General features: G+C 35.3%; 1 protein-coding gene across 2 annotated transcripts in view; it reads right to left on the bottom strand.

Moving 5' to 3' along the window:
* Positions 1 to 984: 984 nt before the first annotated feature.
* The window catches only part of AEBP2 (AE binding protein 2), a 55,092-nt gene continuing 29,320 nt past the window's right edge, over positions 985 to 26,756 (bottom strand). Inside the window, exons 4-9 of one of the 2 annotated variants that reach the window (XM_081250274.1) lie at positions 16,289 to 16,475; positions 14,669 to 14,793; positions 9,555 to 9,622; positions 7,350 to 7,463; positions 4,992 to 5,018; positions 985 to 4,428 (exon numbers count right to left, since the gene is read on the bottom strand). In XM_081250274.1, the coding sequence (XP_081106400.1) occupies positions 4,383 to 4,428; positions 4,992 to 5,018; positions 7,350 to 7,463; positions 9,555 to 9,622; positions 14,669 to 14,793; positions 16,289 to 16,475 (567 nt within the window). In that variant the 3' untranslated portion in view covers positions 985 to 4,382. Of the gene's footprint in view, positions 4,429 to 4,991; positions 5,019 to 6,469; positions 6,853 to 7,349; positions 7,464 to 9,554; positions 9,623 to 14,668; positions 14,794 to 16,288; positions 16,476 to 26,756 lie in introns of those variants that run through there. The other variant, XM_081250275.1, reaches the window with a different exon arrangement.

Here is a 26,756-nt window from a genome sequence, read left to right as displayed (position 1 = left end):
ACTTATTAGTCATCCAAATATAAACGAATTTCTGAAATGGTTTTAACAGGAACATATAAATCCTTGGCAATTTCATAATAAATTTGTAAGATTTATAAAATTTAACTTTTCCGTTAGCAGAATCTTATAAATACTGAAGAGGGGAAAAGGTCCTTTGGGTGACAATGCTGTGAGATGAAAACAATAAGATAAAGTAATCAAATACTGGGTAACTCCTTTAAAATAGTGTTATTACTTCAAAACATGTTATTCACATCATAAATATAACTGAGGTCTTAATTATTTTAAAAATGGGCTCTACAAATATGTGTGTGTGTGTGTGTGTGTGTGTATGAATCACTTTGCTGTATACCAGAAACTAACACAACATTGTAAATCAACTATACTTCAGTTAAAAAGGGAGGGGCCTCTACAGAAACATGATTGAGGACATTTTTAACAAAATTAAACAAACTAAAAATACTTACAACTGAGTATGTAAAAATATAACATCAATAATTCTTTCCATTGAGAATGTTTAGACAAACTGAAATATAGTTCCCTTTATAGGTTCATATATAAAGTTAAATATTATCACAGAGTGTGGTTTAAGCCAGATTGCTTCAACCAGTACACTCCAAAATACCTTTCTTTAGCAAGTATTCACCTACAGTATTCACTCAACAAATATTTCAGAGACTAATTTTGTACCATTCATCATGCTAGGGACTAGCTACGGCAGAAACACTGAAAACAAATTTGTAGTGGTATCACAACGCACATTTATTTCCTCTCTCACGCTGTGAGAAGCTGTTTGGTATAGTAGAAAGATTACTGACCTAGAAAAATATATGGGTTGCAATTCCTGCTCTAACTGGTTAAAAGTCCTTTTTAATTTTCAGAGTAATAGAACCATGTGTTATATACCAGGCAAATCTGATTCAGAGAATGAACTGGACTATGTAAACATTTTTTCAAATTTTTTAATTTAAAATAATACATCATTTGTCACATTCTTAAGGCTACTGAAGCTCATACCATTAGAAATGACAAAAGACTCTAACCCTTAAAAAAATCCTCAAACCTTATTTATATTAAAGCTATAGTGCTGGAATTGCAAAACATTCTCCACTAGGTCAGATTCTTTAATAATTAAAAAAGAAAAATATGTAAGACATTTTCTTTAAAAATCTTACCTTTTAAGAAATACTTTATACATTTTTAGAATAGAAAAATATTTTTCATTGAAACCCAAAAAAGTGCCACTTCTCTCAAAAAAAAAAACCCAAAACCCCCAAGACATTCAAATGACATATATGATTCAACTCCCTTTTTAATAAAGACTATATATATAAGCATCTCCTTGTAGGTCTGCAACCCTAGGCCTTGTTATACAGATATCAGTTTTTCAAATTGAGAATCTACCTAAACTAAGAATTTCTCTTTGTCTTTTAGAGAACTTATGCAGAGGTATTAAAGACTTAAAAAGAAAAAAATAGTTGTAACCATATAAAAAGCCCCCCCGGATCAACTATTTTAAAGACTTAAACCATATTTTCCCATTTTTATATTTTATTCAAATAGCTAACACTTTTATTAACCATACAGTATAAAAAAAAAGAATTTAAACAGCAAACAGTAGAAGAGGTCTTAAATAACTGTGGCAAATTCTATCCTTTTAAGAGTATTTGCATATTTAAAACACTTTATTAAGGTGTGAAAGGGAAAAAAGTTTCACAAAGGTTTACTGATGTGATTATCAATGCTTTCAAATGAGAATAAAACAAATCTTAAAATACACACTGCGAGTCAATTACTGTCCATCTTAATTTCCTTTCATCTGAAATTCAGAGGTAATGTGTGTCCACTTTAGGGAAGATTTATATATGAAAAAGTAAGTTTATTAGAAAAATAAACAACTTTAAATTTTACAGTATTTTCCACTTCCAAGATTCTTTCAGATAGAGCAGATGTGCCGTATGATTTAAACATGATCTGATTTACAAAATCTCATTTAGTCCTATTTAGTAAAACAAAATACAAACGGCGAAATGTTAGTAACTATTAAGAACTCCAATGTAAAAGTTAAAAAAAAAACGCATCATTTGTTGCATGTACCTAATATGGCAATATTTACTCTGATGTACATTAAACAGCTCACTGAAATTTAATGTGCTTATTACCAAGATAATACTATCATATTAAAATATAAGTTGTGCGGTACAGCTTTATTTTTCAAAACAACTTATCAACTATAACCAGGGATTGGCAAATTTTTCCTTAAAAGGTGAGACTAAGGATTTTAAGTTTGCAGGCAATAAAGTGTCACTACTCAGCTCTGCCACAACAGGGAGAAAGCAGTCACAAGTAAATGAATGGGTACGCCTGTGAGCTGCAGTTTTGCCTGCTGCTGAAAAGACAATGGATTTTGAATAAGAGATTAATTATTTCAGGTGCCATATTACCAATATGTCATATATTGGGGGACGGGGGGGCCACAGTGGTAGGAAGAATAATATAGATGGATAGCTATCACTAAATGAACACTATAAAATAAAAATTTCCACACTTGTTTCCCAATCATAATTGCATGTGTGTATATATGTATACATACAAGTTATAAAACTATTTCATTTTAATTCAATATTCTTTTTGGTGTGTAAATAGTATCAGAACAAAGTCAGATAAGCAGCAGAGTATCTTGAGTGACTGAGTACTCAGAGGCTAATCAATAACCATGAAATTTGGTTTTGACATCTTAGTATTTCTATACAATGGGAAAACGAATCTATTCGCTGTGCCCCTGAAGAAAATAAATGTATATTTTAGATGCTTTAAAATTTAATTGAATTGTTACAATTTTGAAACTAAATGTGATTTGCTTTGTTTTATTAGAAAAAATACTCAGGCAAGGTCTACAATCATCGGTCAATTAAGAATGACTTACAAGAACATGAGGCAATAAAATAAAAATACAGGTACAAACTATATATCTGAAACACTTCTATTTGGCAATTTTATAACAAATCAAAATTTAAAAAGAACAAAGGAGATTGCAGATTACTTCGTAGATACAGAATAAAGCAACTGATGAAGTGCTTAAGCAGAAGAAAACAAAAAAATAGTAAGAAAACACACTGCTTTTCTTCTTTTTAAAAATAAAATCACATTTGCTACAAGTCATATGAATAATACCCTTATTAAACAACCATTCCAGAATGTCTTATAGAAGCAGTGCTTTTATTTGCACTTCATTTAATTTTATATGACTCACTTCACGTATATAGCTCTTTACCCCATTGTTAATGAATAAAGTCTCCCATAATTTTTATTATTTTTTTTAAATTTTTTAAAGTAAATGAGAAATGATTTATGTATCATGGAACCTTTCCCATTTTGGAACCAAAAGGCTTATTAATTCTATATTTTTGTCTATTCTTTCTTTAAAAAATTTTAGTGTAAAAACTGCTGGTTTTTATATCACTGTAGTAAAGTGAAAACTCCTTAATCAGGAGTATTTTCTGCAGTTTGACTGCATATAACCACATACTTTACAATATGTCCTTCCAACAGTAAGGAAATAATTGATTTCACGGTCACTGTCAGAAATGAGTGCCATAATTCTATTATGGGTATAGGTCCTCCCTCAAAGACTTTCTGGAAGGATGTTCAATGTGTTTTGTTCTTACAGATATTAACAGTAGTACATAGTCCCTTAAGTCTGCAAAAGACATTTATTGTTTAAGAAGGTGCTTTATTAACAATTCCTCTGGCAGCACTAGTGAATTACAATATCCTTCAATATTATCTCTACCCATAATATATACATTTAACTTTTCATGCCTCTAGAAAAACATCTACAGTACGTTTCATAATATAAAAATATATTACAAATCTGCTGAATTATTTACAAGCAACGTTCTATTATCTCTATGCAACATTTGTTTGATACAATACTAACAAGTTACACATATTTCCATTTCTGTAAGTTAAAAAAAAATCCATATGGCTTCTTGCTTACCAAGCAAGAAAGTGATTTTATTTTCCTTTTCAAAACCAACTTTGGTGCATAAAGGATTCAGTTTGAAGATACTTTAAACAAAAATACAATTTTTCTTATGTTAAGAAAAAACAACTCATAAACCAAATGCTTTCCTCAGAAAAAAAAAATTAGAGGCTTATATAGGTTAAAATGAAAATATGAGGATTATTCAAATAATTTGAAATAAAGGTTTTTCAAAAACCGTTAACAGATTAGTTATATAGGTAAATATTAACATACTGTACTCCATGAGAAAACCCTAGTCCTGAAAGGGGAGCCACCAGACATACTGCAACACTCTTTAACAGAAATTTTCAGCCCTAATTCGATAGACGAATTTTTAGTTGATTGCAAATGTCGTTCACTGTTTGCTTAAATACAAATTGAACACTTTTCTTATCAGAGTTCTGCAAAAGAACACAAATGGCAACCAATCACATCTATTTATCATAATTGAAAGGTAAATTATCTTTTGATAATTTTCATTGTCTAAATATTTCCTTATATGACTTCAAATCAATAGACACTGTCAAGACAAATATCCTTACAGTGCTTTTGGTATTTTTAAGGGCACATGTTGTAATTGGTTTTCTTTTCAATATAAACTACTGTAATCACTAAAGGGTTTAAAAAAAAAAAAAAAAAAAAAAAGGCAGCTTAAAGCAGCAAGCATGCAAAGCCTTTAAGAAGCTGTTCTACCAAGTTGCCAGAAGAGTGTTTGCTCAGTCTCCCACAGTACCATTCCATGAAAATGTGGATATACAGTAATATATTAATATATTCCACAGAAGAGCCTACTTCATTCACAGAATGTTTACACTAAGCATAAATATTATTCTAAATACTGGATTTAAGGAAAAAAAGGAAGGGGGTTGACTCTAATGTGCAACTTTTACTAAACCCATTGTCAGTGACTAAGACTGCAGGTGTCCCCGCTTGTTTGCTTTTTATGTATTTATTTATTTTTTACCTCTTCAACCTCTTCTGCGGCATTGTTCTAGAAAAAGAGAAAAAGGAGTATTCTTTTATTCAATTGAATGAAAAACACATTAAGTGCTTCAAAAATACAAATATGTATAAGAAATAGGCAATGTGATGATCACTGATCACCAGGAAAATTTACTTCCAAAGCATTCACATGATGGATATAAATTTAGTTACATAATATATATAGCTTGTTAAGAAATCCTTTTTCTGTAGCCTGATAATGTGTTTCTAAAAAAGAATCTCATGTTTAACACATACATTTTAACCATACTTTAAAACTAATGTTTAAACCTCAAATAAATATGTCCTTTTTTACTCTCATTTTGAAGTTAATATATTTTTGGAAGGTTTGTCATGCTTTCATTTTGAGATGTGCATAAGCTGCAAGTTATTTCTCCTGAAACAAATTAGAATAATTGCTTTTTCCCCTCTTAATTTCACAAGTTTCCCCAGTCAAAATCCAGGCATTGCTAAGATGTTACACCACGGCAAATGTAGTGGGTTCTAGGACTCTGTACCACTTTAGAGTAGACTTGATTCTAATTTCCAGAAGAGTAGAAGCATGAAAGTTTAGACCCAAGATTAAATATTAAGATGGGGTGGACGGTGGTTTACAGCTAAAGAAAATTAACACCACAGAAGCACCAAATATATCTTAAGAAATCTTCATTACTCCAGTAATCAGTAATAATTGCAGAATTATACCCTGAAAACAGGTGATGCAAGTCCTATGTACTTCTGGACATCAGTTCTGAGCTTGAATGGTATTTATTTGTCACTTTCACCAAAATATCTTAATTCTTTCCTATATAGCATAAGAACAGCAAAAATAAGCTGATTCTGTGAAAAAGGAAGACCCTTTGAGAGTGGGAAGTAGAATGCAGGGCAGAAACACAGAAGTTAGTCTCAATCTTGTAATTAAGATTCATGCCCCTTTGTCAACTCACTGCTTAAGGCATGTTTACTACCAGTCTTGGCTCTCCCCAAATACCACTCTTTTAGAATGCAAATTTTAATCACTCCCTTCAAAGAATAAGCAGAAATAAACCCTAAATTAGGTGCCAATAAATAAAGAATATTCAATTATTTTTCTTTATAAAGAGAAAGGTAAATCATAACTCTCTCATATTTTTGGTAGTGAATGTCCCTCAATCTTTTCCTTTAAGGTCATTTCACTATTCTCTCTGCTAGTTAATTTCTTGCTAACCTAGCTCAACCCACAAAAAACAAGTTTTCATTACATTTAGGACCTTCACCAAAAGATGCTTTAAAAGTTTGGAAGAGTCTCAATGTTTCCACACATGGCAAGGCCCATTATGTGAGAATTTCACTCTCAGAAGATGCTTCACATTCCAAAAAGTTGAGTCATGGAATGAACAAAACCTTCAAAGTATTTAATTGTTTCAAAATTTGGCATAAGACATAGTACCTTTACAATAGCTAAAATTCACATTTGGGATTATCAATTATTATGTCATCTTACTCTTACCCAACCTATTGTTATACTAAACTAGAATTCCTTTTTAAAATATATAAAGTTCACTCATTAAGAGTGCCTTTTAAACATTTTCACCACTTTTTTAATCACCCTAGTATATGTCATGTGGATAGAGGCAGTATGGAGTTCAGTCACATCCTAGTTGTGTAACCTCTTGCCTCAGATTTAAGCTATTTAACCTCTTGCCTCAGATTTCCAATCTGTAAAACAGACATAGGAACACCTACTTCACAGGACTGCTGTGAGGATGAAGTATATGTAAAGCACCTAGCACAGTGACTCAGCACATAGCCAGAAATGTTGGTCTCTTCTCCTTCCCCCCCTATACCTTCATATGCACAGCACACTAAAACAAAGGTCAGATCAGAAAATTGTTAGAAACGTGAACACTCCGAGCTACCTCTTAAATAAAAACACAGCAATATTTAAAATGCTCTTTTGAAAAGTCTGGCGAGAGTACAAGTTTAAGAACTTCAACCATTAATGGTATTTAGGGCACATGCGATATATTCCCAGGTCAACACGTGTGATATTATAAAAAAGAATTACCTACTTAAACAAAAGGAACTTAGTTTCAAAATACTATGTATATCACAATTTAAGCTACTTAAGGTAAATCTGGAATTAACCTGGCATATAAACTTTACCAAAATATTACCCTTCTAGTCTACAATTTATAAATCATTGTGATGTAATTTCCATATATGAAACTCCAGAAAGCAAGATATGCTTGATACTGAAATTCAGTACTTAAAAATTAAGTCCTAACTTTATATCCAAAATTTAAGGAGATTTAAGATTACAATTCAAAAAAATAAAACATCAAAGCAAGAATTAAATTACCTGTATATGTTTGGGTCCAAAAGCAAGGCAGTATCTTTGGGTAGCTTTGATAAATGAACTACTTTAGTTTTTAACTGATGTCGTTCACTTTCATTCACCCACACGTCAGGCAGACTATGAATTAAAAAACAAGTCATATATAAAGTAACATTAATTTTAAATTTACCCTTCACATTACCTAGCTTTTTCTGCTAGTCTGACTGGGGCATCTAGGTTAACGAGCTTCTCAGATGCCAAGGAAACTCCGTGATCTAAGTAGTGGGATGTAGAGTCCCAGCTAAAAAATGGCAAGGTGAAATTTTAGGCATAAAACTGGAAATGAATTATGAATTTTTTTTTTTTTTTTTTTTTTTTTTTTTGCGATACGCGGGCCTCTCACTGTTGTGGCCTCTCCCGTTGCGGAGCACAGACTCCGGACGCGCAGGCTCAGCGGCCATGGCTCAGGGGCCCAGCTGCTCTGCGGCATGTGGGATCTTCCCGGACCGGGGCCCGAACCCGGGCCCGAACCCGTGTCCCCTGCATCGGCAGACGGACCCTCAACCACTGCGCCACCAGGGAAGCCCTGAATTATGAATTTTTGATGGCAAAGCCACATCAAACTTAGAAACAAATATTAGAACACACTGTCTTTTAGTTTGCTAAGTGGAACTATATCTGAGCTTAACTTGATGAAAATCTGACACTTAGTTTCTTTCTGAAGAAATAAGAAATAAAAACCCCACCAGATTAATTTCCACTTAAAAAAAAAGGCACATACAACCAAAATCCTGAATTAAAAAAAATTTAATCCTATAGAAAAATTCAAATAAAATGATTTTGATATTTGGATTGATCGATTTCCAAAATACTAAAAATACAGATATTTGAATATGATATTTTTTAAAGGAACTGTTTATAAACTTAATATAAAAAGGGCTCTTACAAGTCAATATGAAACAAGTGAACACTCATTAGGTAAAAAGGAACAAGGGAGACAAAGGTCACAAACCATTAATTCACCAAAGATACAGTTTTTAAATTATCTTGCTCATAATCGAAGAAATGAAAAATGTAAGAATGCCAATAGTCAGTGTTGATACTAAGCCAGGGAAATAAGCTCTCTAATGCAGTAGATGAGATCAGAAATTGGTACAAACTTTCAGGAAGGTGATGCCTATCAAAACCCATAACATTTTGAATACTTTGTAAATAAAGACATTTTAATTGTCTCTTTTTTTAACAGTAGAGAAAAATGGGTAACTTTAATGTTCAGTAAAAAGGAGTTCATTAAATAAATTTTATGCTCTATTTCAAAATATTTTAGAGTAGCATTTCCCTAAAACCTGGAAGGGACGGGGGTAAAAGGAAGTGGGAAATATGTTCTACACTAATAGAAGTTTGACAATCACAGGATTTTTAAAAAGCTAAAGAGATTTCTTTACTTCAATATGCTAACATGCATTGTAATCTTCCAAATCTATTTTTAAAGCTCTTAATTCACATCAGATTCATTAACATCTCTTTAGACTGGAGTTTGGGAAACAATATTACAGAAAAATATTTAATAACAAGTGTTAACCACATATTATTAATTTTTAATGAGATTCCATTCATTTGAACTTATTCTATTCTTGATGCTGATAAGATTTCTATGATACATCTTCATTACCTTTTGCAACAACAAAAAAAATTATTTTTGAGAATAAAAGGAAAATTGGGCATGAAATTAAGGAGCATTTGGACCAGAACTGCTCTAATAAAAGGGTACTAAAACTCAAAAGAAAAATTTAACGCTCCTGGAAAACTGACCAACTGTTTTTTTCTATAAACTATCATTAATTGTGTGCTGGAAAATGTTTAGAAATTTTTTAAATAAATGATTCAAACAAAGGCACAACTAAGGTTGCTTGCACCCTATCCTACTTGAGGGTCATTAAAAATTCTAAAAATAATCACATCCTAAAAATGATTAAAAATTGCTTTAACAGCTTCCATTAAAAACAATTTTAAAAGCTAGTTTTAAAGCTTATACCTTGAGCCAGGTAATCTTAAGAGCTTTTACAGATTATCTTTTTAAGGCTGACAACCTGAAAAAGTTTTGTGGTTTCATTTCTATAAGTCTTTTACTTTGAACCCAACAGCTTAAGTAATTTTAGAGTATAAGATTTTAATAAAAATAAGACTGATCAGTTTATTAGTTATATATATAGTATTCCGAATACTTACATGTCTTCAGGCATCCAATGAAGCAAAAGTTTTATCTTTCCAGAATCCTCTTTTCTCTTAGCTATTACCTAGTAACGATATAAAAGAAATCATAAAACTATTTATAAAAGATCATTTTAATAGTTTAAAAAACGCTTTTGGTCCTAATCAAGAACTTAAGTTTTCATGTCCTGGACCAGATATTACCACCACAACATCTTGTTCTGCCCCGGTTTGTAGAAATTTCCCACCTTTGATCATATATTTTCACAGAAGAAAAAAAAAAAAAGGAACTGAAGTAGCTTTGTACAGCCAAATACTAAAACCGTATTATCTTTGAAAATGCTATTTATTTTGCTCTCTACAAAGTCTTTAGCTGAGCCAGACTGCCAACCAAGAATCCATATTGGCTGAAATACTTTTAAAGAACAAATGAACAGTAAAGAAAAAATAATGCTAGAAAGGGAGAGGTCTCCTTTTTAGGATTAAGGTATTTGTCGTTTGCTTGGGAGTTTTCTGTTTGTTGGTTGATTTCTGTTATTTTAAATGAAACATTAACCAATAAGTGTTCAGTTCAGTTAGGAATCTACCTAAGTTAAAGTGTGGGTCAACCAGAACATAAAGACCTATATAAATGTAGTAAAAACAATATGCTTGTCACTCATAACCAGATTCAGAAAACTAAGGTAACGATTTTTAAAAATCGATCAAAATGGTATTTTATTAACTCTTAGAACTGCCATATTAACCAAATTAGCTCTTTAGTGTTTTAATAATCTAAATCTCAATATTTTTGCCAAGTTTAAGTTCCAAACAGCCTCACAAAGTAATGTTATGTGTCATTCTCAAAACATATTAGAAGTAAAAACAGCACTTCATACAAATATAAAACAGTTTCTGGCCCCATTATTTAAAAACCTATAGTTAAGTACCCTAATTCTAGACTCGGTAATGGAATCAATTAAAAAGCTCAAAGACAGATCTGCAGATGCTAAAACTAAGTATCTCTACAAAGAAGATAGATATAAAAATAATGCAACGCAACCAAGTACAGCAAGCCAACTGACTGGTAACCAGGATTCTGCTGACCTCTTCTGGAGACGGCTCAAAAGAAAATGTTTCAGTTAAAGAAGACAAATTAGGCAAACTGCATGGCGTAGTACCTCACATAAATATTTTTATGCAAATCTTTTCCCTATAAATATGGTTATTTCCTATAAAAGTTAATTTGGTAACTAGGAAACTTATCTTTGCAGTTAGCACTGAACATCTGACTACTGTTTAACACAAACTGCCTCCACCAACCTCTCCAGTCATACTCATGGAACCTTAGAGAACTTCCTCACCTAGCTCCAAGGAAGACCTTTTTCCATTAGGGATGTTTCTTCCTTCCACTTCCCCCAGGAGAAAGCATTCTTCAGATTATACTACACCTTTGTGACTTTTCCTCAGTCAAGGTACCTCTGCCACCCCAATGTCGCTTGGGGGTGTGAATCACTCTTATTCCTGGTTTTTAAAATTTATGATAAACATAGGTAATCAATCATGTTCTTAAATCCTCTCAGATGTTTTCTACAGCTCGCAAATTTATTTTCATCTTCAGACTATTTTCACTCTGAGTAAATTTTAAGTTTTCTTCCAGACTCCTAATATCACATTTCTAGTTCCTTCATTTTTTTGATCATCTTTACTCCTCCCATGGTGAGCCTAAGGATTTCATCCAAAGAGCTGCTCTAATGAAAGCATGAAGTTGATGCTTCATTTTTTAAAACACAACCTTATTTATCATCAACACCTCTATTCTCTAACATGTAGAGATACTTGTTCATTACTAGACCATTATTTCATCAGATTTATTGCCCTTTAAATCACTAAACGTTGACAGGCCCCAAACCTCAGTCCTTTGATTTCTTCTCTTTTCTACTTAATACTTCCTAGGTGATCTTATCCAGTCTGATACCTTTAAATAACACTAATACGCTAGAAAGGTCTATTCTTTTTTTTTTTTTTTTTTTTTTTTGCGTTATGCGGGCCTCCCACTGTTGTGGCCTCTCCCACCGCGGAGCACAGGCTCCGGATGCGCAGGCTCAGCGGCCACAGCTCACTGGCCCAGCCACTCCATGGCATGCGGGATCTTCCCGGACCGGGGCACGAACCCGTGTCCCCTGCATCGGCAGGCGGACTCTCAACCACTGCGCCACCAGGGAAGCCCCGAAAGTTCTATTCTTATCTGTAGCCACACCTTTCCTCTAAGCTCAAACTCTTATATCCTTCTGCCTACATGACAGAAGCACTAGATGTTCTATAGAATGTGCTGAAATTATGGCTCTTGATACTGCCCTCTCCCTGAATCTGCTCACCTCACAGCCTCTATTATGTGGCAACTCCATCCTTTTGGCTAGTTGCCCAGGCCAAAAACATTGGAGTCATCCTTTCCACTCGTTATCATACCTGACATCTGATCCATCCATAATTCTTGTCAATACCACTTTCAAAAGATATCCAGAATCTAACCCTTCTTAGTATCTCCACTTCAAGCATTCTGGTCTTTTCTCACCTGAGATACTGAAAAGACTGATCCCTTCTCTCCCCAACCCTGACCTACAATCTGTTCTCAATACAGAAACCAGAGTGAGCACGTTAAAACCTGCATGAGAGGAAAGAGATCAGCGAGTTCTCTTAAAGCAGGGGGCAGAGGCCGAGATGAACTACAAAGCTACACCAGGAATGTTCTGCGTGACAGGACTGTTCTACAGCTCAACTGTGGTGGTGTGGTGGTTTCATAGTTAAGTACAACCGTCAAAACTCACAGAATTGCATATGTATTTTTTTGGCTGTGCTGCGTGGCTTGCGGGATCTTAGTTCCCTGACCAGGGACAGAACCCAGGCCCGGCAGTGAGAGCCACTGGACCGCCAGGGAATTCCCTTGTATACTTTAAATGGGTGAGTCTGTATTTATTATATCTCAATAAAAATTTTATTTAAAAGAAATCACAACAGAGCATGGCTACTCAGACTCCTCCAATGGCTTCCCAATACACGTAGAACAAAAGCCAATGTCTCAGTCCAACAACACTCTCCCCATTGCCTCTCCGACTGCTCCTACTTTCTCTGCCTTACTTGTTTCCTCCAGCCACACTGGCCTCCTCACGGTTTTTCAGACATACTGGCATGTCCCCACTTGAGGATCTTATGCTTGATTTTCCCTCTGGCTATGATGCTCAACCCCCTAATAACTGAATGGCTCATACCCTCACTTCCTTTTAAGTTTTTAATTTTACTAATTTATCCTGTGTATCATGTCTCTTCCACTAGAGTGTAGGCACGGTTTCTTGTTTTGTTTTAGCCCGTTTTGTTCACTGCTGTATCATTAGTACCTGGCACATGTAGGTGCTCAATATTTAAGTAAATGAACAAATTATCCCTAATGCCAACTCTGCGTTTGGTGAACACATCTTACTGACTAAAAAAGAACAATAATAATAGAAATCAAACTTATGGTTATCAAAGGGGAGAGGGAGGGAAGGGGGAACAAATTAGAGGTATGGGATTAACAGACACAAAATACTATATGTAAAACAGATAAGAAACTAGGATTTACTGTATAGCACAGGGAATTATATTCAATATCTTGTCATATCCTATAATGGAATATAATCTGAAAAAATATACGTGTGTGTATATATGTATATATATACGGCTGAATCACTTTGCTGTACACATGAAACTAACACAATATTGTAAATCAACTATACTTCAATTAAAAAAAATTCATGGATAAAAAAATTAACTTATTTTTTTATCTGACATGCTTTTATTCAGTAAGATAATTAAAAGTCTATTTTATCAAATCATGAAATATTTTATGATTACAGTCAATCCTCCACTTATTTCAACTTATAAAATGATTAATATTTTCTATCTCCTATTAACAATACATAAATGTAAACTTGGATAATAAATGTTAGATTTCAACTTAAAAGAAAAAGAACAATTATAGACCTACCAAATCATAAACGTATGTTATCAAATCCTAACCATCACTGTTGAACAAGCTCCTGATCTTGCTGAATCCCAACAAAATTCCCAGCACAGACATTTTTACTTTGTCTTCATTCTTATTTAGATAACTATGTTTACAACATTCTTTAAAAGAGCGTAAGTATGGTACAACTTTCCTTAAACCCAAACTCACACCATTATGTGCTCCAATCTCAGAAAAGATTCCCTTTCCTTTGTGTCTAATCCTCTACCTTCTTGCCTTTAATTTTGGGAATCAAAATCAAAATTGGGCATTTTGAATTGGAAGTATACATAAAAGAAAAAATGAAAATATAAGAAAACCTCATTGTTAGAGGAGATGGGAAGAATGAGAGATTCAAACCAGTAGAGATATCAATACTGATCTTTTATATTTAAATTCTCATGTATTTTGATTAGAATATAAAAATAAAACCTAAATTTAGTATATTTTCTATTTCAACAGGCAAAATTAAATAATCTCTCTTTCCGGGGATTCAAACCACCAAAAGTCTGGTCTAAAGTTTATTTCTACTAACAGACCTACACCAAACTATAGCAATATAAAGATGACTGGATATTAAAAATGGCAGGGGGCATGAGAAGAAAGAAGAGCTCTCTATTAACTCCTAGTTAACCAAAAATAAATTCATTATTGCCTTTTCAAAGTCAATACTTTTCTTTTTCCAAGTAGAACAACATAGTTATTCAACAAACATACTGAGTTCCTACTATGTGTCAGGCACAATTCTAGACACTCAGAATATATTCATAGAACAAAACAGATTAAAATTCCCTCCTTCATGAACCTTTCATTTGATGGAAGGCCTTAACACAAACTTTAGATGTGCATTTGATGGGTGATGGAGGAGCATGCACCACATAGGGATGTGAGTTAAAAGAAGTCTAATGCTCTAACTTTACCTGCAAGGAAACCAGAGGTCAGAAAAGACACCTAGTTTACTTAAGGTCAGAGACTGATCTTCAAATGCCTAGTAGCCCAAATGCCACCCCAATATTCTTAAATAGTTCAAATTAAAGGCTAAAAAATTCAACATAATCATTAAAATGTCAAATTGTGGGAAATATTTGAAAAAAAAAAATCAAATACTTACAGTACTATGAAAAACAACACTGTGTCCCTTCCCTAAACTTTCTATATGAGCTGAGAGGTTAAAGCATATGGCTCGATGTCTTATCGCATCCAGTGTTTGTGCATCGAAGAAATCATGTGGTCGTGCTAAAAGTCAATATAAAAGAGGTAAAGAATATTTAGAAAAATATAACAGTCTCCAAGCAGCCATATCAGTAGTCCATTTTCCACAAAAATATATAATAAAAAAGACTGAAACAACGAATAAGTATCTATCTAGTGTTTAAATGCAAGATTTTCTTTGCTTTCAAAACACAGAACCTAGCTAACAAGGTAAGGATGTACAAAAGCAGAACTCCAACCAATGAGTAAGTGTGGGTTAATTCTGCCCCTTGGTGTGTGAGGTTCTAGCCTCCGACCTCACGATTGCATGTTTCAGCTACTATCTTTTTCATATAATTTTATATTTTACTCCAGCATCTCTCCTGAGCACCAGCCCTACATTTTCAACAATCCGATAAATGTCTCCATCTGTGCACTACACACAGATCTCATTCACCTCAGCCAAACATATGAAATACATTTCATGAACATTTTACATTAATATGTAATCAAAAATGTTTCCAGATTTGACACAGTGGTCTTATTATTTTGGAATTTTTGACAAGCATTTTCGTGATTAAGAATAACTCTTCTAACAATAATCTAAGAAAATTATAAATACTGGGGTTTTTTGTTTTTGTTTTTGTTTTTAATTTTTTGGCCCTGCTGCCTGGCATGTGGGATCTTAGTACCCCGACCAGGGAGTGAACCTGTGCCCCCTACAGTGGAAGCACAGTCTTAACCACTGGACCGCCAAGGAAGTCCCATAAATACATTTTTAATGCCAATGAGTCCACCAAAATTCTTTCTAACTCTCAATGCCACCAGTTATTAGCAATGTGACTTTGCACAAACTGCTTGATCTACCTTAGACTGTTTCCTTATTTGAGAAATGGAAATATAACAGCTATAGATTATGAATAAGTAAAATAAATGTATATGAAAAATGCCTTCAGTCATAACGTTTAGATTAATACGCTTATACCATTATTGGGAAGCCCAAGTTTTCTAAAATATTGTTAGAAATACCAACAGTGTCATAATTGGTCTTAATTTAGAAGAGAATCAAAGTAGCCCTCAAAATCTAATTACAGGGCCTCCCTGGTGGCGCAGTGGTTGAGAGTCCGCCTGCCGATGCAGGGGACACGGGTTCGTGCCCCGGTCCAGGAAGACCCCACATGCCGCGGAGCGGCTGGGCCCGTGAGCCATGGCCGCTGAGCCTGCGCGTCCGGAGCCCGTGCTCCGCAACGGGCTAGGCCACAGCAGTGAGAGGCCCGCGTACCGCAAAAAAAAAAAAAAAAAAAAAATCTAATTACAGAGCTTGTATTCTAAGGCCACATATACTTACATTCCCTTAGCTACTAGAGGTCAAACATACATCACTGAATTCTCACAGTGAAAGACCAAGATCCTATCTGTTCATTACTGTTAACCAAAATAGATAAGCAGAGTTGAAGAATGGTAAAAACTGAATTTGCATGAAAGCCCAAGACAAAAACCAAACCATCTAATACACACTGATTTTCAGGGAAACACTTACGTAATGAGCGTCGTCTTTTGTTCTTTAATTTCCTCCTTTTGTTCATTCCAGCTTTAGAAGGAGATTCTTCTTTGGCCTTTGGCTGGCTAGAAACTTTTGAGGAGTTCTGCTGACTGAAGTGCGTGGGTACATGGCGAGCTAGCCCTCCCTGAGAAGCAAAGCTGGCATTGCAGCCACCAACAACACACTAAATAAAAATTAAAAAAATGTCAGGGATGCTGTATAGGATACAAGCAAAATATGAACGAGTGAATATTTCATATTTTCAGAAGTAAATCAGTAACACTACAGAACTAATTCCGGAAAGGATACAGGCTGCACAAAATAATACAGATTAAGCAGCGACAGAGCCTGGAAAATTTCATGACTCCTTATAAGGTTCACTGCTCTTCCCACCATGTGCAAGACAAAAATAGTGGAATCTTCTTCCCAGAAAACTCTGGAGTTTAATCACTTTTCTAAGAGGAGCAGTAAGTTGTTTTCACATCAAAGAATAAGACAATCGAACAATTACTGGGATTCCTGGATTTTCAAAGTTATTTTTATTTTAAGATATATGCTACTTCAGGGAGTTCCCCAGTGGCCTAGTGGTTATGATTCCGGGCTTTCACTGTCGTGACCCGAGTTCAATCCCTGGTCAGGGAACTGAGATCCCGCAAGCCGCAGAGCCACAAGAAAAACAAAAAAAGATATATGCTACTTCAAAACCTTCATCAGGCCCCCAAGTGCTCTACACTGTTGTAACAGACAAGAAAGAAATACAATAATACTGACTTTTAGACTACTGGATCTAGTCGCTCACAGAAGACAACTTGTATGCTCAGAGTTGGTCTTATGCAACCCTCTGTAAGTTCCATTAAATACTGCCTCCTCAGCCTTCTGTACTTGCAAGACTGAGAAAACAAGAGGTCAACTTAACTACCCAAGTCCCCTGGCAGATCTGCTACTCCAACAATGAGTGCAGAATGTTTGGATATCACTAAAATTACAATGCTCAAATTAGCTACAGTACAAGTGCGTGATTTCTAGCTAGATCTTAGAAAATAGTATTTGCAGGTCTTCTAACAAATGAATGTTACTAATTAACACAAGTATTTTCCACAACGATCCCCAAATAGCAAAATCCACAGCTGAATTGCTGGTGGTCTTCTATTAGTAATTTATTACAGTTGCTTAGTTTCTGACTTGACAACAGAACTCCAAGTACGCAAATTGGCCACGTATGCTTCTAAATGTGTCCATCACATCATTCCCAGGTGGTTCAACTCAATTACATTTTTCTAGATAATACCGCAAAAAATCCACTTGCTTCCAGGCTCTTTCTTTCAATCTAGGTACCTCTACCATTTTAAACTTCTAAAAACACATTACAACCCTCTCTTAGGAGAGAGTATAACTTTATTCACAAAAGCTCTCTCAATCTGCCCACGTGAAAGGGAGCTCATCCTCTGCTGAGGACACCCTCACACTTTCAGAGCGTCATTAGATAATTTATCCCAACTCATCTTTTCCATGCATTTTGAAGGCAGGAACATACTTTTATGAATATACATATATTACCAGAAGCATCTTGCAAATCACAGGTATTTCTAAATATACTGGCTTATAGATTCTGATAAAAATCAATGCTAAGATATTTCACAGCAAAATCCTTATACAGTGCCATTAATAATTATGCTATTTATTTCAATATACAAGAGACATGTTATGGGCTCTAACTGTACTCAGCATTGCTAACAAAAGGTTAAGAGACAGAGGAATGACTCAAGATTTTAGTTCAAATACTCATCTATTCCATATTCAGTACTATGTAAGATGACAGAAGTTTAAGGATGATTAAGATACACTTCTTGCCCTGAAAGTGCTGACATGTGATCAGCAAGACATATATACAAAGCAACAACTTCAAAGGACTATAGTCAGGGGTAAAGAACAGAGTGTTATGGGAACCCTGAAAAGAAGCAATTAGCCATATTCAGTGCTTACCAATTCATTTAATTCTTACAATCCTATCAATAGTCTGATCCTCAGATAGCCTACATCAAGAATATTCAGCTACAGATTCTGACCATGAGAAGTTTAGCATCTAACGGATGCTGAATTCTTAGAATTTAAAAACTTACTACACGTATTTTGAGTACCAGAAAAGAATAATGGTTTTTAAAGTTTGTCTTCTGTAGATTACCACATTGCCATAGAACACCACAGTCTACTACAGAAGGCACTAGAGCCAGATGCTGCTACCTAACATTTTAAATAAGGCTACTATAAGAAACTGAACTTTTACTTTTATTTAATTTTATTAATTTTTTTGAGGTGAATTTCACAAAACATACCATTTTAAAGTATACAATTCAGTGGTATTCAGTGTATTCACAATGTATAAACAAATACAAGGTTATACAAGGATAGCTCCACATCCTTGCCCAGACTTGTTATTTTCCATTTATTTTATTAAAACCATCCTAGTGAGTATGAAGTGTTATCTCATTGTGGTTTTTATTTGTATTTCCTTAATAACTGTTAATTTTTAATTTAAAAGTCTGATATTCAGTTTAACTACTGAAAAACTTTTAAATATGTTTGGAAAACTTGAGTGTGTGAATCTACTTCTCCAACTGCAAATTTTATGAAATCTAAATACAGATGAAGATGGGGGGGTGTTAAGAGTTTGGGATTAACATATACACACTACTATGTATAAAACAGATAAACAACAAAGCCTATTGTGTAGCAAGGGAACTATATTTAATATCTTGTAATAACCTATAATGGAAAATAATCTGAAAAAGAATATATATACATTTTATATATATGTATGTATAACTGAATCACTTTGCTGTACACTTGTAGCTAATACAACACTGTAAATTAACAACACTTCGATTTTTTTTAAATGGTTAAAAAAATAAAATAAGTAAAGATGAATTGTTTAGCACCTGAATTAAGAGTGCTGAAGTAGAATTGCCCTAATGGGTTAGTTTTGTACTGTCCAATACATTTTAGTCATTAGACACATACAGCTACTGAGCACTTAAATTGTAGCTAGTCCAAATTAAAAAGTGTTGTAAGTATAAAATACACACCAAATTTGGAAGATTTAGTACCAAAAAACAGAACATCTTATTAATTATACTGTATATTGATAAGGTGCTGAAATGATATAAGCGGTTAAGTCAAAGATATTACTTAAATTATTTTCACTTGTTTCAATTATTTTTAACACAGCACTGGAAAATTTTAAACAACACGTTTGGGTCACACATATTTCTATTCTACAGTACTGCCATAGACTAAGCCATGCAGTACTTATTTTTCTTTTCAATTTTAGATGTCATCCCTGTGTTTCCTAACATCTAACCTAAAAACATACTTTAGGGCTTTCCCTGGTGGCGCAGTGGTTAAGAATCTGCCTGCCAACGCGGGGGACACAGGTTCGAGCCCTGGTCCGGGAAGATCCCACATGCTGCAGAGCAGCTAAGCCCGTGCACCACAACTACTGAGCCTGCGCTCTAGAGCCTGCGAGCCACGGCTACTGAGCCTGCGCTCTACAGCCCACAAGCCACAACTACTGAAACCCGTGCGCCTAGAGCCCATGCTCTGCAACAAGAGAAGCCACCGCAATGAGAAGCCCGTACACCGCAATGAAGAGTAGCCCCCGCTCACCGCAACTAGAGAAAGCCCACGTGCAGCAACGAAGACCCAACGCAGCCAAAAATAAATAAAATAAATAAATTTTTTTAAATAAATAAAAACATACTTTAAATAAGCATAATTTGTGTCCCATGTGTCAGATACTTCAAGGAATACAATATAAATAAAACAGTCTTTGCCCTTGGATTCCCAGTTTAGTACTGGTTATTCAAAAAAATTTGTTGAGAAACTCCACATTTCAAATTTTAGAACTGCTTGCTACGTAACTACATTTAAAGCAGCAATGATAATAACAGTTCAGATCCAAGTCCTCAGGTTTAAATTGAAAGGGATTTTGTGATATGAATCCATCCAGGATTATCCTTAATTACAAGGGCCCAAATAGGCTAACAGATTCATTTTGTCCTGGGTTCCTTCAAAACTGCAAAGAATAAGCCCTGGTAGTATCTTGAAGTGAGAGAGTAAATATTGCAAGTTTATTTTAAACAGCAATGATTCAATGCTCAGGACATAAAACCAATCATGAGAATTCTAATAGAAAATTGTTTTATCTTTGATTTTGATTATTCATCAGTCAAGAATCAGAAACAAATCTAAAAAAGAAAGTACAATGAGAATTCAGAATGAGAGAAAAAGAGTACTTTTAATGAAAAGAAATACAACAGAATCACACACCTTTCACTAAAATACAAATTCTTTTACCCTAATAGAGAAAGTAACTTTTAAGCATCATCTAATCAGTATTCCACTCATTTAGTGTTTATCCCACAGAACAAGGTGAGAGACAAGTCTGCTGCCTCAAACGGTCGTAGTACCTTAGTGCCTTCACTCCTCTTAACACAAGCATTTCATGGTGCTGACTGATTTTACTGTTCAAATATTCATTGTTTCACCCACACATACAACAATGACTACTGAACTCAAGCTACCATACATGGTGCTCTGATTAAAAAAAAAAAAAAAAAAAAGCCTGTTTCAACAATCAGGGAAAAAACTTGTTGTTTAAATGTTCTGGCTCCCAAATCCACTGAAACATTCAATATGTCCGCTACTCTTGTGGGCAAGTAGCTGTTATAAAATTTGAAACGTGGAATGACAGTTTTTTCAAACAGATTTGTTCAAATGAAGCAACACTAAGACTGTCTTTGCTAGTACAAAGACTGTCTTATTCATACTCATATTCCTGTTGAGTAGTATGAAAATCTACAAGGGGTGACTGAAACATAGAGCAGAAAACACCAGTTTCACAGAAGATATGGTAGTATTTATTAGCAGGTAATCTAAAGGAAAACAAAAATTCCAGGTAGAAACATTGGTTTCTGAGTTTTGACAAATGTACCACAGAATGTGAGATGATAAGATCGGGGGAAAAAACTGGGTGAAGGTACATGGGTACCCTCTGTACCATCTTTGCAACCTTTCTGTAACTCTAAAATCTTTCCAAAACAAAAAGCTTTTAAGATTCTCAGGTAGAAAGCACAGCCTATACAAAACCACAATGAGGGCAAAATGTGACCCATTTGAGATCTACAAGTAATATAGTATGGCTGGAACACAATTTCCTATGAAGGTAAAGTAAGGGAATGAATGAGAGTAGAGAAGCAGGTAAATATGAGATATGATATTACACATCATGCTAAGAAATAGATTTTAATTTAGAGAGGAGTTATCAAGGATTTCAAATAGTAATAACTAAGTGAACCTTAGAAGAACTGGGAATAATAGAGTGAGAAGTAGTAATAATATTCAAAATACACTGAGAGGCAAGCAAATCGATAGGATTTGCTAATGCATGGGGGGGGGGTACAGGAAAAGTTAAGAGAAGAATCAAGAATATTTCAGGGCTCTTAAAGTCAGGGTAACTGGATGGAAGATCTTACTATTTACGGAGTCTAAAATAGAACCACATTTGAAATGGAAAACCAAGATTTTGTACATGTTAAGTTCAAAATGCCCTATTAGACATCTAAGCTGAATATTCTATTCTGGAATCCAAGAGGGGAAGTCAGGGCTAGAGGTAATCTGGGAGTAATCAGAGTATACAAAGTATTTAAAACCAAAGAACTAGATAAAATAAGAACCCCTAGGGTGAGAATTTTTGACAGCACTCTCCAACATTTAGAAGTCAGGCAGAACAGAGGTCAGCAAAGCAGACTGGGAAGAAGCAGCCACTGAGTTTGGGTGGGGAGGAACAACAGGCGAGTGTGACATCAAGGAGGCCCAGAGAAGGGCTTCCCTGGTGGCGCAGTGGTTGAGAGTCTGCCTGCCAATGCAGGGGACACGGGTTCGTGCCCCGGTCTGGGAAGATCCCACATGCCACGGAGCGGCTGGGCCCGTGAGCCATGGCCGCTGAGCCTGCGCGTCCGGAGCCTGTGCTCCGCAACGGGAGAGGCCAAAACAGTGAGAGGCCCACGTACCGCAAAAAAAAAAAAAAAAGAGGAGGCCCAGAGAAGAAAGAGTAGAAACAAGATCCCATATGCAACATGCACATAGTAAACACAGCATACATCTTTCTGCCCCGTGCCTTTTTTCCTCCTTTCAACGAGCACTAAATTGGTAACCTCATTTACCACAGAAATATTGCTTAGTTATCAGCTTTTATAACTAACAAAGTTCACCTAGTGCTATAATAAGTGGTATTTCTCTTACAGGTCCCCCCCCATAAGAGAAATATCTTGTAAACAGAAGTTCTTAAGCCTGGGTACACATCCAAATCACCAGAAAGATTTCTTTAGATATAGCAATGACTGGCAGCACATCCCAGAGATTCTAATTTAATTGGTCATGGGTGCAACTCAGGCACCAGAATTTGCATACTGAGTGGCACAGCTCATATAGTAAAAAAAGAACTACCTCTTGATTCTTACCAGATTTCCAAAGAATGAGATCCCTACCATTCTCAACAGTGACCAATGGGTTTTTCATTTCTGGAGGGAAGAGGAATCACCTTTTGTTTTTCAGTATCATCATGTTCACTGCAGCTATTTTCCTTATTTTACTCAAACTGTACCATCTTTGGTCAGTGGGAGCCTCCTAAAAACTGTCTGCCAAGGCTAGGGAACGTGAGAGCTTCAAATACACAGACACACAGAGACATACAAAAAGGTAAAGGAGAATTAAAGCTAGAACAGGGTGCTTAAAGCTTTGTGTTATTACAGAGAATGTCTGTTGAAAAGCAGAAGATTCTCACCCAAAAAATATATATATACACATATATATAATTTAAAAATATACATAATAAATATATATATAATTTTAAAATGTATTTTATACATATATCTGTGAGGTGATGGATGTATTAATTAACTAGATGGAGGGAATACTTTCACAATTGACTAATGCATATCAAATCATCACGATGTACACTTTAAGTATCTTACAATTTTATTTGTCAATTATACCTCAACAAAACTGGGGGGCAAAAGCACAAGATATATATATTTTTTTGCGGTACGCGGGCCTCTCACTGTTGTGACCTCTCCCGTTGCGGAGCACAGGCTCCGGACGCACAGGCTCCGCAGCATGTGGGATCTTCCCGGACAGGGGCACGAACCCATGTCCCCTGCATCGGCAGGCGGACTCTCAACCACTGCGCCACCAGGGAAGCCCCAAGATTTTTAAATTATCAGTATCGACTAACATTATAAAACAGGTTACAAAGGAACTGAAGAAGGAAATTATTGCATCACCCATCGCAGTGAATGATGTATTATTAGCATCACTATGTCCTGTAAAAATGACCAGAACTTGCCTGTGTGCACAACTGCAAGCCACCCACAGTAATAAAGATATAATAGTTTAAGTCTGGTTTGATAAAATTTATTTCTTCTTCATCGACAATTTAGGCTAGGTTCTCGATTCCAAAACACCTAAAAAGATTGTCTATTTCATGTATAAGGCCTGAAAGAAAATCTGAGTTTTTCAAGCAATACTCTATCACAATAAGAAGTCATTCAGATGTGTCACTATTATGAACGAAGCCAATCATGTTGAGCTGCTGGAGACTAGTTGCTGAGGAAAACTTGCAATAAATTCATTAACCCATGACAACTAAGTGACTACAAGTACTGTGTTCAAAGTAAACAGAAATACTAGAGTAGGTGAGAAACATGTAGGAAGAAAAAAAAAACTATGGAGCCTATCTGCAAAGTACAACTATGTAATTTCTAACATACTACACAAATTTGTCCAGACAAGCCACTGGCACACTGGCAAAAAAGGAAATCAGAACAATCACCAAACATGCTGTGTATGACTAATGTTTATTTTCTTCAGTTAAGTAAAATATTTCTGAGCATGGTGAGTTGAAGCCAATTAGCCATGATAAAGCTTAACACCAAATGACTAAGAAGAATCAAAATCACATAAAAAAAAAAGACCAGAGAATAGTTGAAAGAATTACAAAATCCTAGTCCTATAAACACATGTAATGTTTTCCAAACCTTTAATAATAAAAGGTTTCACTACATTTAACAGAATGGCGGCAGCAACTCCCCCTCACGCAAACTCTGAATGCACATACAAAGCAAGGGTATATACACAAGACAAAGTGAATATGCGGAGAAGCTGGGGCGGAAGGTGCTTATCTAGGAATAATCTTTGCACTTTAATTATAAAGGATAAACATTATTAAAAGAAAAAACTATATTTACATTTTAGGAGTATGTTTGATTTTACAAAACTAAAATTTCATAACGAGCTGACAACATCAATTATTTTCATATGACATTAACTTCTTCTCAAGCACAAAACAAACAAGTTTAAGAAACATCAAATGTAACTTAAACCTAAATGACACATCCATGACTTTCATTTATTTCCCACGTCAACTCAATTAGGTCTTACAGACTTCCAGTTTCCAGCCTTTGCCATTACCAACACTCCAATGGACTTTTACCATCTGAATCTTTAGACAGTTGCTCCAGAAGCCACATGAGCAAAAATTGATATATAAAAATCTGTATTAGATGAGCATCAAAATGATAGTCACGTATTATAAGCCAAAGAATAACACAGGGCTTCCCTGGTAACGCAGTGGTTAAGAATCCGCCTGCCAGTGCAGGGGACACATGTTCGAGCCCTGGTCCGGGAAGATGCCACATGCCGCGGAGCAACTAAGCCCGTGTGCCACAACTAGTAAGCTTGCGCTCTAGAGCCTGCAAGCCACAACTACTGAGCACTCGTGCCACAACTACTGAAGCCCGTGTGCCTAGAGCCCATGCTCTGCAACTAGAGAAGCCACCACAATGAGAAGCCTGCGCACTGCAACGAAGAGTAGCCCCTGCTCGCCGCAACTAGAGAAAACCCGCGTGCAGCAACAAAGACCCAACGCAGCCAAAAATTTAATAAATTTATTTTTAAAAAAAGAATAACATAATACATGAGCCATTCTGTAGACAGATGATTGACTGACAGAATAAAGAGCAGAAAGCGCTGAAAGAATATCAACTTACAAACTTAGATGGGAAGAGAGAAAAAAACTCATTTTTTAACCCTCATAGTAATAAATGATTCAGGCAAGAAACATTAATGGATACTAAAACTAGTTCTAATGGGGAACAATATATTCATATAGTTCAAAGTATCTCTGCAAAAATTAATCATTAATTGTAAAGGGACAAATAATAAGTTTACGGTAGAGAACCTGGCAAATTCCACCTTAACCAAGTGATGCTAGGTAATTTCATCCATGATGGAACAAACTCTCATCAAGTGTCCCCTGAAGTGATACAGTGACAATTTTATTCTATTTTCACCAAAAATGCATAAACTGAATCTGATCACATCAAACAACCCCCAAGTGGAACATACTACAAAATAAAATGTTTATACTTTTCAAAAATATTAGCACTATAAAAGATAAAGACAGGCTGAGGAAACTGTAAGTTTCAAGGAGTCATGAAAACTAAATGTAATGCATGATTCTCAACTGGATTCTAAACCAAGGGGGGAGAAAAAGGGCTATGAAGGACATTATTGGGACAGTTAGTGAAATGTGAATAACTGATGGCATCAACGTTAAATTTCTGGAACTTGGTAACTGTACTAAGATTATGTAAATGAATGTCCTTGATCTTAGGAAATAACACACACTGAAGTATCTAGGGATACGGCTCCTCTTAAATGGTTCCCCCAAAATAGTGTGTGTGCATGTGTGTGCATGTAGGAAAAAAGGGAGGAAAGAAGAGAGAGAGACGGGGGGAGGGAGACAGATGGAGAGATGGATGATGTACTGATGATGGATGGAAAGATACAGAGAAAGCAAGTGTGGCAAAATGTTAACCGGTGAATCTGGCTGAAGGGTATACAGGAGTTCTTTACACATACATGTGTGAGAAATATATGGGAGTTCTTGTATCTTTTCTGCAAGTTGAAATTTTTCAAAATTAAAAGTTTAGGGCTTCCCTGGTGGCACAGTGGTTGAGAGTCCACCTGCCGATGCAGGGGACATGGGTTCGTGCCCTAGTCCGGGAAGATCCCATATGCCACGGAGCGGCTGGGCCTGTGAGCCATGGCTGCTGAGCCTGTGCGTCCGGAGCCTGTGCTCTGCAACGGGAGAGGCCACAACAGTGAGAGGCCCGCGTACCGCAAAAAAAAAAAAAAAAAAAAAAGCTCAAAAAATCTGTGTTTTAGAAAAAGCACCATAAAAAGTCAAGAAAAAGGTCAAAATGGGGAAAATATTTAATTCCTATCACAGGAGGGAAATTTTTTCCTACTTTATAAAAAAGAATAATGAGCTCAAAAAGGATTTCCATTCTAAAAATACAAAATAATTAATACAGGGGAAAAATGATGTGAATATATAGAAAAGTAT

Source organism: Mesoplodon bidens (genome assembly GCF_964165515.1).
Source record: "Mesoplodon bidens genome assembly, chromosome: 11".
Lineage (NCBI taxonomy): Eukaryota > Metazoa > Chordata > Mammalia > Artiodactyla > Ziphiidae > Mesoplodon > Mesoplodon bidens.
Note: the sequence above shows the minus strand (reverse complement) of the source record. Positions and strands in the feature narration are given on the sequence as shown.